The sequence below is a fragment of the Tetranychus urticae genome, chromosome 1 (assembly GCF_039701765.1).
Source record: "Tetranychus urticae isolate SD_2017Ah chromosome 1, NJAU_TeUrti_SD_1.0, whole genome shotgun sequence".
Lineage (NCBI taxonomy): Eukaryota > Metazoa > Arthropoda > Arachnida > Trombidiformes > Tetranychidae > Tetranychus > Tetranychus urticae.
The window spans coordinates 18,901,176-18,915,926 of NC_142958.1; the positions used below are offsets into that span (position 1 = coordinate 18,901,176).

At 33.0% G+C, this 14,751-nt stretch overlaps 3 protein-coding genes across 4 annotated transcripts; all 3 read right to left on the reverse strand.

Moving 5' to 3' along the window:
• Positions 1-3,262: 3,262 nt before the first annotated feature.
• LOC149094724 (uncharacterized) lies at positions 3,263-5,126 on the reverse strand. Its single transcript, XM_089265851.1, has 3 exons — positions 4,706-5,126; positions 3,911-4,627; positions 3,263-3,850 (listed from the first exon to the last, which is right to left on the reverse strand). The coding sequence occupies exons 1-3, from the start codon at positions 4,820-4,822 to the stop codon at positions 3,449-3,451; spliced, it is 1,236 nt and encodes a 411-aa protein (XP_089121977.1). The 5' UTR covers positions 4,823-5,126; the 3' UTR covers positions 3,263-3,448.
• A 1,789-nt stretch (positions 5,127-6,915) lies between these two features.
• LOC107359223 (uncharacterized) lies at positions 6,916-9,704 on the reverse strand. Its single transcript, XM_015925697.3, has 4 exons — positions 9,558-9,704; positions 9,328-9,481; positions 7,562-9,247; positions 6,916-7,499 (listed from the first exon to the last, which is right to left on the reverse strand). Exons 2-4 carry the CDS (start codon positions 9,442-9,444, stop codon positions 7,098-7,100), a joined length of 2,205 nt encoding a protein of 734 aa, XP_015781183.2. The 5' UTR covers positions 9,445-9,481; positions 9,558-9,704; the 3' UTR covers positions 6,916-7,097.
• Positions 9,705-9,891: 187 nt separating this feature from the next.
• LOC107371990 (uncharacterized) lies at positions 9,892-13,021 on the reverse strand. Of its 2 annotated transcripts, XM_025160189.2 has the most exons (4): positions 12,815-13,021; positions 12,579-12,732; positions 11,731-12,504; positions 9,892-11,668 (listed from the first exon to the last, which is right to left on the reverse strand). In XM_025160189.2, the coding sequence occupies exons 2-4, from the start codon at positions 12,693-12,695 to the stop codon at positions 11,267-11,269; spliced, it is 1,293 nt and encodes a 430-aa protein (XP_025015957.2). In that variant the 5' UTR covers positions 12,696-12,732; positions 12,815-13,021; the 3' UTR covers positions 9,892-11,266. The 2 variants fall into 2 exon arrangements, with proteins under 2 accessions (XP_025015957.2, XP_015795624.3); XM_015940138.3 differs by lacking the exon at positions 12,815-13,021 and having other exon boundaries at positions 12,579-12,804.
• Positions 13,022-14,751: the final 1,730 nt, after the last annotated feature.

The following is a 14,751-nucleotide window of genomic DNA, read 5'->3' on the forward strand; positions in this document are numbered from 1 at the left end:
TTATCGAGCTGAAACTTATTGTTAGTCCATAACATTTTGTTTGTTCATATCATGGACTAAATACTTTTATCAATTTAATAACAGTTTTCTTGATTTTGGTCATTCGTTTTAAAACTTTGAGACTCAATATTTCGAGAATGGCATAACTTACAATCATTATTCTTTCATAAATCTAATCCTTTACTAACTAATAATGCAATCAGATCAAATTATGTCCCATTAGCGTGTTTGGAACATAACTTTTGGCTTTTAAATGGTCGAGAAACAACTTATTTATCAAACTAAACTCATATTAATGCATATCTTGGTAAATAAAGCATTTTTCTGGTTAAACTGAAATGTATTATGTAAAAAGAACTGCCAAAGACGCGAAAATTTAAGTTAAGTGTTGAGACTTGGTGGGTTTGTAGGGACATAGAAACCGAGTATATTGGTGCTACTAAATAATTTATACGATGGACAGTTTTCTAGAAAATCGAAGTCAAAGTTGAAACTTAGATCGCCTTTTGTCCAGTCTTTATTTCGTAAAACAAAAAAGTGCGATTTTCTGTTAAATCGATGTTACTGGGAGACTGAAAGAGTTAAAAAGCTTAAACTCATCATGCATGTGTAAACACTGTTGGTGCATCTTTTGGATTGAATACTTCATTCAAGGTAACAACAGTGCTCTTGATTTCGTCAATTTGCCTCAAAACTTTGAGACTCAATATTTCGAGATTGGTACCACCTACAATCACCATTCTCTTGCCGACTATTAGACTTTGTATTGAATATTGAAATACTTAATTATTCGAGAACTTACAAATAAGGTTTATTATTATAAAGCATTTTACTATTATGTCACAAAATTTTATACTTGCTTTTAAAGGCAAATGGTTACTCAAACAAAGATAATATGCGCTAAAAGGATATTCATTATTAAATTTTCGCGTCTTTGGCAGTTCTTTTTACATAATACATTTCAGTTTAACCAGAAAAATGCTTTATTTACCAAGATATGCATTAATATGAGTTTAGTTTGATAAATAAGTTGTTTCTCGACCATTTAAAAGCCAAAAGATATGTTCCAAACACGATAATGGGACATAATTTGATCTGATTGCATTATTAGTTAGTAAAGGATTAGATTTATGAAAGAATAATGATTGTAAGTTATGCCATTCTCGAAATATTGAGTCTCAAAGTTTTAAAACGAATGACCAAAATCAAGAAAACTGTTATTAAATTGATAAAAGTATTTAGTCCATGATATGAACAAACAAAATGTTATGGACTAACAATAAGTTTCAGCTCGATAAATCTTACTATTGCAGAAAGAGATCGATTTAGATCAAAATCGAACTAATCGGTTTAACAGAAAAATAAAAGTTCTGTTTGACAAAATAATTGCATTTTCTGGTTTGCCATCTAAATTTAAATTGGTAAAATAGGTTTTATGATGTAATCTGCTTCCGTAATTGTATAAAAAGCGATCGAAGTTGAAACTTCGAAATGGATTTTCTCGAGAACTGTTCATCAGAGAAGTTTTTAAACCTTACTAATGGACTCAGTTCTTCTGTCCATACAAACCTACAGAATCTAAATTTGAAAGAGATTCATTTTTACACGTTTCTGCCCATTTGTTTCAAGTCTTGTATTAATGTGATAATTGCATTAACTTATTGATATTAGGTCTTTTACTTTTGCTTTTGCTGCTTGGACCTAAACCTACAAGCGTTAAAGTTTTTGTATCTTTTTATTAAAAGTAACAATTGATTTTAATGTTTAATATGGACTCACAGAGTATTTCAATTACTCATTGTTTTGATCTGAATTCATAAAAGAGTTGGAATGCCTTTTCATTTATTTTAAGTTACAATGAGAAAGCGAATCGGAAGAAAGTGGGAAAAAGAAAGATCAACTGTTTAAACTAATTTTGAATCCTTTTACTCTGGAATTCTTAGAGTCGAGTAGAAGAATAGAAAAAGTAAATAAAGTTTTTTGAGCTTGGGCATTACTGTCTGTGTTATTTTCTGGTCGTTCACAGGTTTCACGTGTCTCATGATGATGAGAAAGAATTGAAAAATTAAGCTGAGGTAGGGACGAAGATTCAGAAGGTTTCAATGGTGATTTTGATGAAAACCTCATCGGTGATGAAGAAGATCAGATGAGACTCGCCAATATGAATGAGAAAGAGAGAGAAATGAAACTGGTTGCTCGTCCTGAGAAAAGAGAAGTATTAAAGACCAGATATGAAATTGAACGGAAATTGCTTATGGCCAAGAAAAAAGAAATGATGCAAAGTCAAACTAAGATGAGAAGCAATGAGCGACGCAGAAACATGGAGGAAAAGAGGAAAGTCAAAAATGCTATTAAAGGATTGAAAGGTAAAGTCCATTTTGAATCAAAATCCATTGGATACTACAAGACAATAGTCGATGGAAAAAGAAGATGAGTTTATTTATTAAGTTTATTTTTGAGCAAAAAAAACATTAGATGTAACTCTGAGCTCATATCAGTGTTCGCAAATCACATACATTAGCACAAATCGTTTCAGTTGAGCGATCAGTCAGCCGATCGCAGACATTTTAAGTCGGAAGTGTGAAAGAACAAGAATAAACTGTCTAGACAAACAAATTTTAAACTTGATTCCCTAGGAAACAGGATTCTTCTGCAATCCTTATATCGAACTGAGAGGCAGTCGAATTAAAATTACATTACAATCAATTTCAATAAGTTTGTTTCAGTTCTGAAAGCGCCATTTCGAGTCATAGATTCCACTAGAATTAGGCTCTTTATGGCGCCTCACTATACAAGCAGGTCCTCTCCATTTACCGTACTCTTTTCGCGACCGAATGTGGCGTACAATATCGCGCTAAAGTATATTAAACTTTCAATTTGTGAAGCGCAACTGCTGGTGGTAACAATTAATTATGCTGAAAACCAAACTCATTCTACCGTTGATTAGATTCTAAGTTCAAATTTTTAACAGTATATTAATAGGTGTTGTAAAGATGTTTATTTTTAATCAAAAAAAGACATTGAAAATCCAGTGAAACTCTGATCTCACAAAATTGTCATTATTCTTCAAAATATAAATCATTTGTTTATCAATAAGTAATTTAATTAATTTAAGTAATCCAGTTTAATTTTTTGGTGCATTGCTTGCAGAGTTTCTTTTGGTTATGTGATGATTATGCAGTTTAATTCAATATTTTGATTTTCCTTCGCCCTTTCTCTTCAGGGGAAGTAGCTAAAGTGGACTAATTATTTGAACAGTAAATTGAGGATTAAGTCACTAAGTTTATTCAAGTGTATTTTTGTTTTGCTGTTTGCATTTAGTCCAAAGAGTATAACAATTACTCAGATGAATTATTTTAGTTTGAATTAACGCAAAGAGGTCAAATGCCTTCTCATTGCTTTTAGTTTATCATGAGAAAGCAAATTGGGAGAAAGTGTGAAAGAGAGACTAACTGTCTAGACGAACAAATTTTGAACCTTTTTTCTCTCGCAGACAGTTTCCTGGAATCTTTATATCGACCTGAGGGTAAATCCATATTAAAATTATATTGCAATCAATTTCAATAATTGGGATTCTCTTCGGGCACGGCCATTCAGATTCATAGATGCCACTAGGATTAGGCTCTTTATGGCGCCTCACTATACAAGCAGGTCCTCTCCATTTACCGTACTCTTTTCGCGACTGGCTGTGACGTTCGATAGTTCTCTTGCACGGCGAAAGCATAAAACAATACGGGCACCTATATTTTATTTGCGCCTCTTTAGCAGCTTCTTTTCCCGAACCGTACATCTCGCGTCTTAAAAAGGCTTCAAATTGTGGTCTGCTAATGATACGAGGTCTTGCAAAATACTGTCAAAAATAAAATAAAAATAAATGATACGAACAAATAAAAATGAACATAAGACTTACATCTGTGACATTTGGTCCATCGAATTTCACAGGATCGATGTTTGGATCTGTGATTTCGAATAAATCAACATAACCTGTATATTTATTCCATTGAAAGAAATAATCACGTCGTGACGGCAACGAACACAATTTATCAAGAGCTTGTAATACGTCTTCAATTAAATGAGGATATTCAAACAATGCTTTGTCTTGAATAGTGACCTTACTATTCACTCGGTTATTCACTGGACGATTCGCAGTATCTTGACCTTCAGCTATTCTATTTTGTTGATTAATGGTTGCGATTCTGCCTCGACTTGGAGTTTTTGTTTTTTCTGGAACTTTTTTTTCATTTTCTTTCTCTAAAGAAGCATAATCTTTTCCTCTAGACATTGACGCCATAACTGTAATTTCAGATGAAACTTTGTCCTTTTCTCTACCACTTCCTGTTACTGCTGTTCCTAAAAACACTGGCTCTTTTATCGATTTGGTCCATGTACCATCTCTACACACGACTTCCATTTTTCTTCTTATAGGGCAACTTGGTTTTCTGAGCGTACCAAACACATTCAAGTGCTTTGTTACTGTGTATTTCTCACCTGGTTTGCATACAAAACCACATTCGTAAGGGCACCCGTAAACTTTTTTACCTCTCGGAAATTGCTTTTTATTCGCAGTATGTTTTTCTCGAGTGTTACTACTATTTCGTTCCAATACGACAGCTAAGCTATCAGCATCCTAGTTAGACGAATATTCAAGAGAGAAAATAATAATTAGAACAATACGTAACAGATAAAATAGATCAAATATAATTACCATTTTTAAGTCCAGAAGACCATCTTTAGCATCTTGAAAAAAAGATATAAATCTTGTAGTGAAAAGTTGCAAGCTTTTTACGTGTTGAACACTTGTTTCATAATATGGTGTAGACATGATTAAAACAAATAAAATGAAAAAGAGAGGAGATAAACTGAATCTGAATCAAATTTAAAGAGAATGTTAGAAAATTTGATAAAAGAGCGAATTTCGTGATTTAGAGACTTTGAGGAGGCGGTGTTTTGTGCTGGTTAGTTCAAAAGGTATATATTAATAAGCATAATAAACAGTTGAAATTACGCTAATAAAAGCGTAATTTCAACTTAACAATTTAAAGTTTACAGTTTTTCTGGTTTCTCTTGTTACTCTTTGGTCCAGATTTTGAGACTATCGATATATCGATGTTGTGGTTCAATATTTACATAAAGTAAAAATATTAACTTTCAATTTGCGAATCACAACTTTGCTGATTTAATTTAATCAGATTATGTTGCAATTATATTACAATTGACTGGATTTTAAGCTCAAAATAAAATAAATCGAATAATCATTGGCAAAGTCTTGTTCTGGTTGAGTTATGTAATTGTATTTAGTTGATCAGAAAGTTACACGAAAATTGAATTTGAAAAAAGCTTCTTTTAAAATTTTTAATTAATGTAATAGTCACAATTGGTGCCAATTGTTTTGAGTTAAGTCAGGCAATCCAAATATTTCTGTTTCATGGAAAGTTGTGTCGCATTGAGGTCGATATGTCTGAAGAGCATTACAATTACTCTCTGTTTTGACCTGAATCCACGAAAAGAGTGGAAACTTTTTCCCATGCATTTTCAAATTACAATGGGAAAGCTAATTAGAGAAAAGTTAGTCAAAATAAAATAGATTTCCGGTACATACGGTACCCCGGTACGTACTGAATTCATGAAAAGAGTTGGAATGCCTTTCCATTTATTTTAAGTTACAATGAGAAAGCGAATCGGAAGAAAGTGTGAAAAGAAAGATCAACTGTTTAAACTAATTTTGAATCCTTTTACTCTGGAATCCTTAAATCCGAGCTGAGAGTAAATCCATATTAAATTACCTTGTAATTCATTTATATAATTTTGTTTCTCTTCTGAAACGGCCATTTCGATTCATAGACCCCATTAGGATTAGGTTTCTCGACACATCCAAACAGCAGAGTAAAATGAAAAATAGCAAATTTTGTCAATTTGCCTCAAAACTTTGAGACTCAATATTTCGAGATTGGTAGAGTCAACAGTCTTCAAAGAAATGATTCAAAGTCAAACTAAGATGAGAAGCAATGAGCGACGCAGAAACATGGAGGAAAAGAGGAAAGTCAAAAATGCTATTAAAGGATTGAAAGGACCATTTTGAATCAGAATCCATTGGAAACAGCAAGACAACAGTCGATGGAAAAAGATGTTTATTTTTAAGCAACGCTTTTGGAGATGCAATCCTTTTATCAATACTATTTTTCTCATTTATATCATAGTCATGGTGCCGCGATTGAATTAAAAGATGACGTTGGGAAGCTTTACGAGGACACGATTATCTTTCAGGTTGAGCTTTTGTTACTTTGCATTCATTATTGTTATCTAATTCATCTCTTTCATAGCTTCTGCTGCACCTGCAACATCTTCGCTCTCATCTTCGTGCCTCTCTGTATCAGAGTTATCTTCTTACCTCTTTAAATCTTCATTTGGCTTTTCATTTGATTTATCTGTTGATGTATCAGTTGTGGATGTAGATGGTAGAAGTAAATTGGCAGAGTCGTCAACTGACATTGATTGTACATGAGGTTCATTTGTTTCCGGATACTGAATTAGCAAAGAAACTTTCATCGGCCCGTTTCTGTTTTTAAAAGTTCTGTAGTTTTCTAGGTCCAACCAACTTTGATCCTAGAAGATGTTGCATTTGAATAGAGTTTGTCATCGGGAAAATAATTTAGGAATTCTTTGGGTTCAACCCATAAATGAACATTGTTATTTTTTAGTGTTCGTAGAAACATAAATCATTTATTTATTAATAAGTAAATTTTTGCAATTTAATTATTTGGCTAGTTGCTTCCATAGTTTCTTTTGATTATGTGATGTTATGCAGTTTAATTGTGCATATTTTTGATTTTCCGTTAGCCTTGCTACCCTTCCCTTCAGGGCGAGTCATTAGAGTGGACTAATTGTTTGGACTGTAAATTGAAAATTAAGTCACTCTTCAAGTTTATACAAGTGTATTTTTGTTTTACTGTTTAAATCATTAAGTCCAAAGATTATTAAAATTACTCTGATGATTTATTTTGATTTGATTGACGAAGAGCTAAAATGCCTTTCCATGGAACTTAAGTTATCATGAGAGAGCGAATTGGAAGAAAAAGATTGAAAAATTGAAAGAGAGACTAACTGTCTAGACGAACAAATTTTGAACCTTTTTTCTCTCGCAGACAGTTTCCTGGAATCCTTATACCGAGCTGAGAGTAAATCAATATTAAAATATCATTGCAATCAATTTCAATGATTGAGGTTCTCTTCGGGCACGGCCATTTCGATTCATAGATGCCACTAGGATTAGGCTCTTTATGGCGCCTCACTATACAAGCAGGTCCTCTCCATACACTGTATCCTTTTCGCGACTGAATGTGACGTTCGATATTATCCCTGTACAGCGAAAGCATGAAACAATACGGGCACCTATATTTTATTTGCACCTCTTTAGCAACTTCTTTTCCCGAACCGTACACCTCGCGTCTTAAAAAGGCTTCAAATTGTGGTCTGCGAATGATACGAGGCCTTGCAAAATTCTGATAGAAAAAATAGAATAAAAATAAATAATACGAACAGATAAGATGGACATAAAACTTACATCTGTGGCATTAGGTCCATCGAAGTTTTCATATTTACGATCGATGTTTGGGTCTTTGATTTCGAATAAGTCAACTACACCTGTATATTTATCCAATTGAAAGAAATAATCACGTCGTGAAGGCAGCGAACACAATTTTTTAATAGATTGTAATATATCTTCAACTAAATCAGGAAATTCCAAGAATGCTTTGTCTTGATAAGAGGCCAGCCTTTTCATTCGGCTCTCAACTGGATGGTTTTCCGTATCTTGGCTTCTAGTTTCGTTATTTTTTTGATTTAAGGTTGAAATTCTACCTCGACTTCTTGTTTTTGTTTTTTCTGGAACTTTTTTTCCATTTTCTTCAGCTAAAGATTCACTTTTTGCTCTAGATATTGCCGCTTTGTACTCTTCTCTACCACTTCCTGTTACTGCTGTTCCTAAAAACACTGGCTCTTTTACCGATTTGGGCCATGTACCATCTCTACACATGACTTCCATTTTTTTTCTTATAGGGCAACTTGGTTTTTTGAGTTTACCAAACATAATACATGAATTCAAGTGTCGTGTTACTGTGTATTTCATACCTGGTTTGCATACAAAACCACATTCGTAAGGGCACCCGTAAACTTTCCTACCCTTCGGAAATAGCTTTTTGTTCATAGTGTGTTTTGCTTTATCATCTTTTGCTCTAAATATTGACGCTCGAGCTGTACTTTCAGATGAAACTTTGTCCTTTTCTCCGCCCCTTCCTGTTACTGTTAATCCTAAAAACACTGGCTCTTTTATCGATTTGGTCCATGTACCATCTCTACACACGACTTCCATTTTTCTTCTTACAGGGCAACCTGGTCTTCTGACCTTACCATTCTTAATATTTGAATTCAAGTGCCGTGTCACTTCGAATCTCCTACCTGGTTTGCATACAAAACCACATTCGTAAGGACAACCGTAAACTTTTTCACCTCTCGGAAATAGCTTTTTATTCGCAGTGATGTGAAGATTCTCTGTGTCAGTGACATAAGGTACCTCTGATTCTTCATGTTCACCGAAACTATCTTGGCCATGGTATTCTAAAGGTGTTTTGGATTGGCTATTGGCTCGAGTATTTACTCGGCTATTCACTGGACGATTCGCAGTATGTTGGCCTTTAGCGTCGTTATTTTGTTGATTCAAGGTTGCAATTCTATCTCGACTTGTTTTTTCTGAAACTTTTTTTTCATTTTCTTCCTCTAAAGAAGCATCATCTTTTGCTCTAGATATTGACGCTGGAACTGTGCTTTCAGATGAAACTTTGTCCTTTTCTCTAACACGTCCTCTTATTGTTGGTCTTTCTTTTGTAGAAGCTTCTTTTTTATTAAATATACTAGTTTTTTTATTTTTAACATTATCATGGTGTCGTGATTGAATGCAAAGGTGGCGTTGAGCAGCTTTACGAGGAGGTAATTGTCTTGTAAGTTGAGCTGATGTTACTTTTGATTTATTGTTGTCATCTGAATCACCTTGTTCCATAGCTTCATCGTTTTCTTGTGCTTTACCTCCAACATCTTGGCACTCGTCTTCTTGCTTCTCTGAAGCATAATTAAAGGCAATTTCTATCTCTTTATTTTTTAAATCTTGTAACTCTTCTTTCAATTTCAGAATTTTAGTTTTTTCTCGAGTGTTACAACTATTTCCTTCCAATACAACAGATAAGATATCAGAACCCTAATTAGACAAATATTTAAGAGAGAGACGGATAATTAGAACAATGTGTAATAGATAAAAATATATCAAAACATAATTACCATTTTTAAATCCAGAAGACCATCTTTAACATCTTGTAAGAGGGATATAAATCTTGTAGACAAAAGTTGCAAGCTTTCATCGTGTTTAACACTTGTTTCATAATTTGACTCAGACATTATTAAAACAAATAAAATGAAAAAGAGAAGAAATAAACTAAATGTATTTCAAATTGAATAAGAATGTTAGAAAATTTGATTAAAAAATCGAATTTTGCAATTTAGAGACTAACCGTTAAGGAGGCGGCGACAAAGGGCAAGGATACATGTGTTAAAATAACAGAACGTGATGTCAACTTGACAGTGTAAAGTTTACAGTTTTTCTGGTCTCTCTTGTCTTACTTTGGTCCAAATCATTCTGAGACTATCGATATATCGATGTTGTGGTTCAATATTCACGTAAAGTAAATTAAAAAAAATTAACTTTCAATTTGAGATCGCAACTTTGCTAAACAGATTATATTTTAAGTTCAAAATAAACGTAAATCAATTAATCATCGACAAAAGATGTTTATGCTTAAATAGAGTTAATTTGCCAATTGAGTCGCTCTTCAAGTCTGTATTTTTGTTTCCCTGTTTAGTTTAATTAGTCTGAAAAGCATTACAATTATCTATTGTTTTGACCTGAATCCACGAAAAGAGTGACAACTTCTTTCCATGCATTTTCAATTTACAATAGGAAAGCTAATTGGAAAAAGAGTGAAAAGTTAGTCAAAATAAAATAAATTTTCGGTACATAGATACATACGGTTCAAAGAGCATTACAATTACTCATTGTTTTGATCTGAATTCATGAAAAGAGTTTAAATGCCTTTCCATTCATTTTAAGTTACAATGAGAAAGCGAATCGGAAGAAAGTGTGAATAGAAAGATCAACTGTTTAAGCAAACTAATTTTGAATCCTTTTACTCTGGAATCCTTAGAGTCGAGTAGAAGAATAGAAAAAGTAAATAAAGTTTTTTGAGCTTGGGCATTACCGTCTGTGTTATTTTCTGGTCGTTAACAAAGGATATATTCCTATGCTTAAATCAATGCAATCGTTTTGTTGCCAATTTATTCTCTTGGTCTCAATATTTTTTCATGTTGTTTATTTCACAGGTTTCACGTGTCTCATGATGATGAGAAAGAATTGAAAAATTAAGCTGAAGGTGTGACGAAGATTCAGAAGGTTTCAATGGTGATTTTGATGAAAACCTTATCGGCGATGAAGAAGATCAGATGAGACTTGTCAATATGAATGAGAAAGAGAGAGAAATGGAACTATTTGCTCGATCTGAGAAAAGAGAAGTATTAAAGACCAGATATGAAATTGAACGGAAATTGCGTATGGCCAAGAAAAAAGAAATGATTCAAAGTCAAACAAAGATGAGAAGCAATGAGCAACGCAGAAACCTGGAGGAAAAGAGGAAAGTCAAAAATGCTATCAAATGATTTAAAGGTAAAGTCCATTTTGTATCAATTAGATGTAACTCTGAGCTCATATCAGTGTTCGCAAATTATCGCATACATTAGCGCAAATCGTTTCAGTTGAGCGATTAGTCAGGCGATCGTAGACATTTTAAATTGGTTGTAAAAGAGAAGGACCAACTGTCTAGACAAACAAATTTTAAACTTTTTACCTAGGAAACATTATGTGGTTATGTGATGTGATGATTATGCGATTCAATTCAATATTTTGATTTTCCTTTAGCATTTCTACCTTCTCTTCAGGGGGAGTGGTTAAAGTGGACTAATTGCTTGTACGGTAAATTTGAAATTAAGTCACTCTTCAAGTTTATGCAAGTTTATTTTTGTTTTGCTGTTTATTTCATTTAGTCAAAGAGTACTATAATTACTCTGATGAATTATTTTGATTTGAATTAACGAAAGAGATAAAATGCCTTCCCATTCATTTTAAGTTATCATGAGAAAGCGAATTGGAAGAAAGTGTGAAAGAGAGAGACTAAATGTTTAGACGAACAAATTTTGAACCTTTTTTCTCTCGCAAACAGTTTCTTGGAATCCTTATATTGAGCTGAGAGTAAATCCATATTAAAATATCATTGCAATCAATTTCAATAATTGGGGCTCTCTTCGGGTACGGCCATTTCGATTCATAGATTCCACTAGGATTAGGCTCTTTATGACGCCTCGCTAAGCAAGAAGGTCTTCTCCATTCACCGTTCTTTTTTAGCGACTGAATGTGACGTAGGATAACGTCCCTGGACAGCGCAAGCATAAAACAATACGGGCATCTATATTTTCTTTTTGCCTCTTTAGCAGCTTCTTTTCCTGAACCGCACATCTCGCGTCTTAAAAAGGCTTCAAATTGTGGTCTGCAAATGATACGAGGCTTTGCAAAATTCTGATAGAAAAAATAAAATAAAAATAAATAATACGAACAAATAAAGTGAACATAAGACTTACATCTGTGACATTAGGTCCATCGAATTCTTCAGGATCGATGTTTGGGTCTGTGATTTCGAATAAATCAACTGCACCTTTAGATTTTTCCAATTGAAAGAAATAATCACGTCGTGAAGGCAGCGAACACAATTTATCAAGAGATTGTAATACGTCTTCAATTATATCAAGATATTCGAAGAATACTTTGTCTTGAATACTGACCCGAATATTCAGTCGATTATTAACTGGATGATTTTCAGTATCTTGACGTCTAGCTTCGTTATTTTGTTGATTTAAGGTTACAATTCTGCTTCGACTTCGAGTTATTGTTTTTTCTGTAACTTCTTTTTCATTTTCTTTCTCTTCTGATACATCTTTTACTTTCGATACTGACGCTGCAGATGTACTTTCAGATGAAACCTTTTCCTTCTCTCCACCACGTCCTCTTACTGTTGGTCTTTCTTTTGGAGATGCCTCCGTTTTAAGAGCACTAATTTTCTTAGTTTTAACATTTTCATGATACCACGATTGAATGAAAAGTTGGCGTTGAGCAGCTTTACGAGGAGGTAATTGTCTTGTAGGTTGAGCTGATATTTCTTTTGTTTTATTATTGTCATCTGAATCACCTTCTTCCATAGCTTCATCGTCTTCTTGCTCCTCTAAGGCATAATTGCAGGCAATTTCTATTTTTTTTTTTTTTGAATCTTGCAATTCTTCCTTCAATTTCAAAATTTTAGTTTTTTCTTCAGTTTTACAACTATTTCCTTCCAATACAACAGATAAGATATCAGCACCCTAATTAGACGAATATTTAAGAGAGAAATTGATAATTAGAACAATGTGTGAAAGATAAAATAGATCAAACTTACCATTTTTAAATCTAGAAGACCATCTTTAGCATCTTGTAAGAGGGATATAAATCTTGTAGTCAAAAGTCCCAACCTTTCTTCGCGTTGAACACTTGTTTCAGCATTTGTCTCAGACATGATTAAAACAAATAAAATGAAAAAGAGAAGAAATAAACTATTATAAATATAAATCAAATTTAATAAGAACGTTGGATAAGAATTTGATAAAAATCGAAATCTGAGATTTAGAGACTAACCGTTGAGGAGGCGGGGTTTTATGCTGTTCAGTCCAAAGCAAAGAGTTATATCACTGTTTATACTAAATAGTAAATATATTACTCTGTTGATTAATACATTAATAGTTGTTATACTCTTTGGTCCAAAGGATAAAATAAAAGAACGAGAAACAAACTTGAGACTCTAAAGTTTACAGTTTTTCTGGTTTCTCTTGTTATCTTACTCATTGGTCCAAATCGTTTTGAGGCTATCGATATATCGATGTTGTGTTGCAGTACTTTTAATTTGCGAATCGCAACTTTGCTGATTTAAACAATTTAATCAGATTATATTGATTACAATTGATTAAATTTTAAGTCCAAAATAAAAGTAAATCTAATAATCATTGACAAAAGATGTTCAATTTAGTTCAGTTCAAATCTGACCTAATACAGTCTTCGACAAAACAATAATTCAATTTTTGATGGTTTATTTATCAATAAGCAAATTTTTGTAATTCAATCTGCTGATTATTTGTTTGTATAGTCTTGTTATGGTTGAGTGATATTATATAATTATATTGTGTTTTTTCAGAAAGTTATGCACGAAAATGAAATTAGGAAAAGATCGTATTCTTAAAATTGTTTGTCTTAAATGAAATAATCGTAATGAGAACCAATTGTTTTTAGTTAAAAGTCATGCGATCCAAATATTATATTTCTGTTTCATAGAAAGTCGTATGGCTTTGAGGTCGATTTGCGCTTTTAGTTCAACAATATTTATCAATGACCAAGGATGTTTATGCTTAAATAAAGTTAGAATTGAAAATTTAGTTACTCTTCAAGTCTAAATTTGTGTTTTTCTGTTTATTTCAAGAGCATTACAATTACTCTGATGAATTATTTTGGTTTGAATTAACGAAAAGAGATAAAATGCCTTCCCATGCATTTTGAGTTGATGCATGAGAAAGCAAATTGGAAGAAAGTGTGAAAGAGAACGACTAACTGTTCAGACAAACAGATTTTGAAAACTTTTTTCTTTCGAAAACAGTTTCTTGGAATCCTTATATTGAGCTGAGAGTAAATCCATATTGAAATTACAATCAATTTCAATAATTGGGTTTCTCTTCGGGTACGGCCATTCAGATTCATAGATTCCATTGCGGTTAGGTCATCGGCAAGAGTCTTCTTGGGTTTTTACTAAAAGACACAATCAACACAATTATCACATTTACACACGAATTGACACAAATGGGCGAAAACGGGTAAAAATAAATTTTTTCAAATTCAGACTCGGATAGTTTGTAAGGACATAAGAACTGAGTCCAGTTGTGAGATTTAAAAATTTCATATTGAAGTCATATATTCATATAGTATATTCAAGTTGCATATTTTTCGCGGAAACTTCGATTTCGTTTCGCCTTTGTTTCTGTACAATTACGGAAGCAGATTTGATCATAAAACTCATGTTACTGATGTAAATTTTCATGGGAAACTAGAGAATGCAATTATTTTGAGAAATAGAACCTTTATTTTTCTGTTAGACCGATCGCTTTCTGTAAACGTAGGAATTAGCGAGTTGAAACTAATTATACGTGTGTAAATATTTTTGTACTAATCATGGATTGAGTACTGCTTTCATTTCATCGATAGCTCTCTTGCTTTTGGTCATTGTTCTAGAAAACGTTGTTGAAAAAGTTCCAGTCTATAAATTATGCCAGATTTCTACTATTTCTGAAGGTCAAAGGAATGCACAAGAACTGGGGAAATTACTGCTGCTAGAGAACTACTATTAGTTACATTAATGAAAGAAATAGGATGCGTAATATAATTGAATCTGAAAAGGCCATTATGGAAGCTCGAGAAAAGGAAAAGGAACAAGGAGATGACCCATTTAGACGGAGGAAATGTGCTCCAATGTTAGTTCACAAATTCAAACCCAATACACCAACCAGTTCAACTCCAGGACCTCACGATTC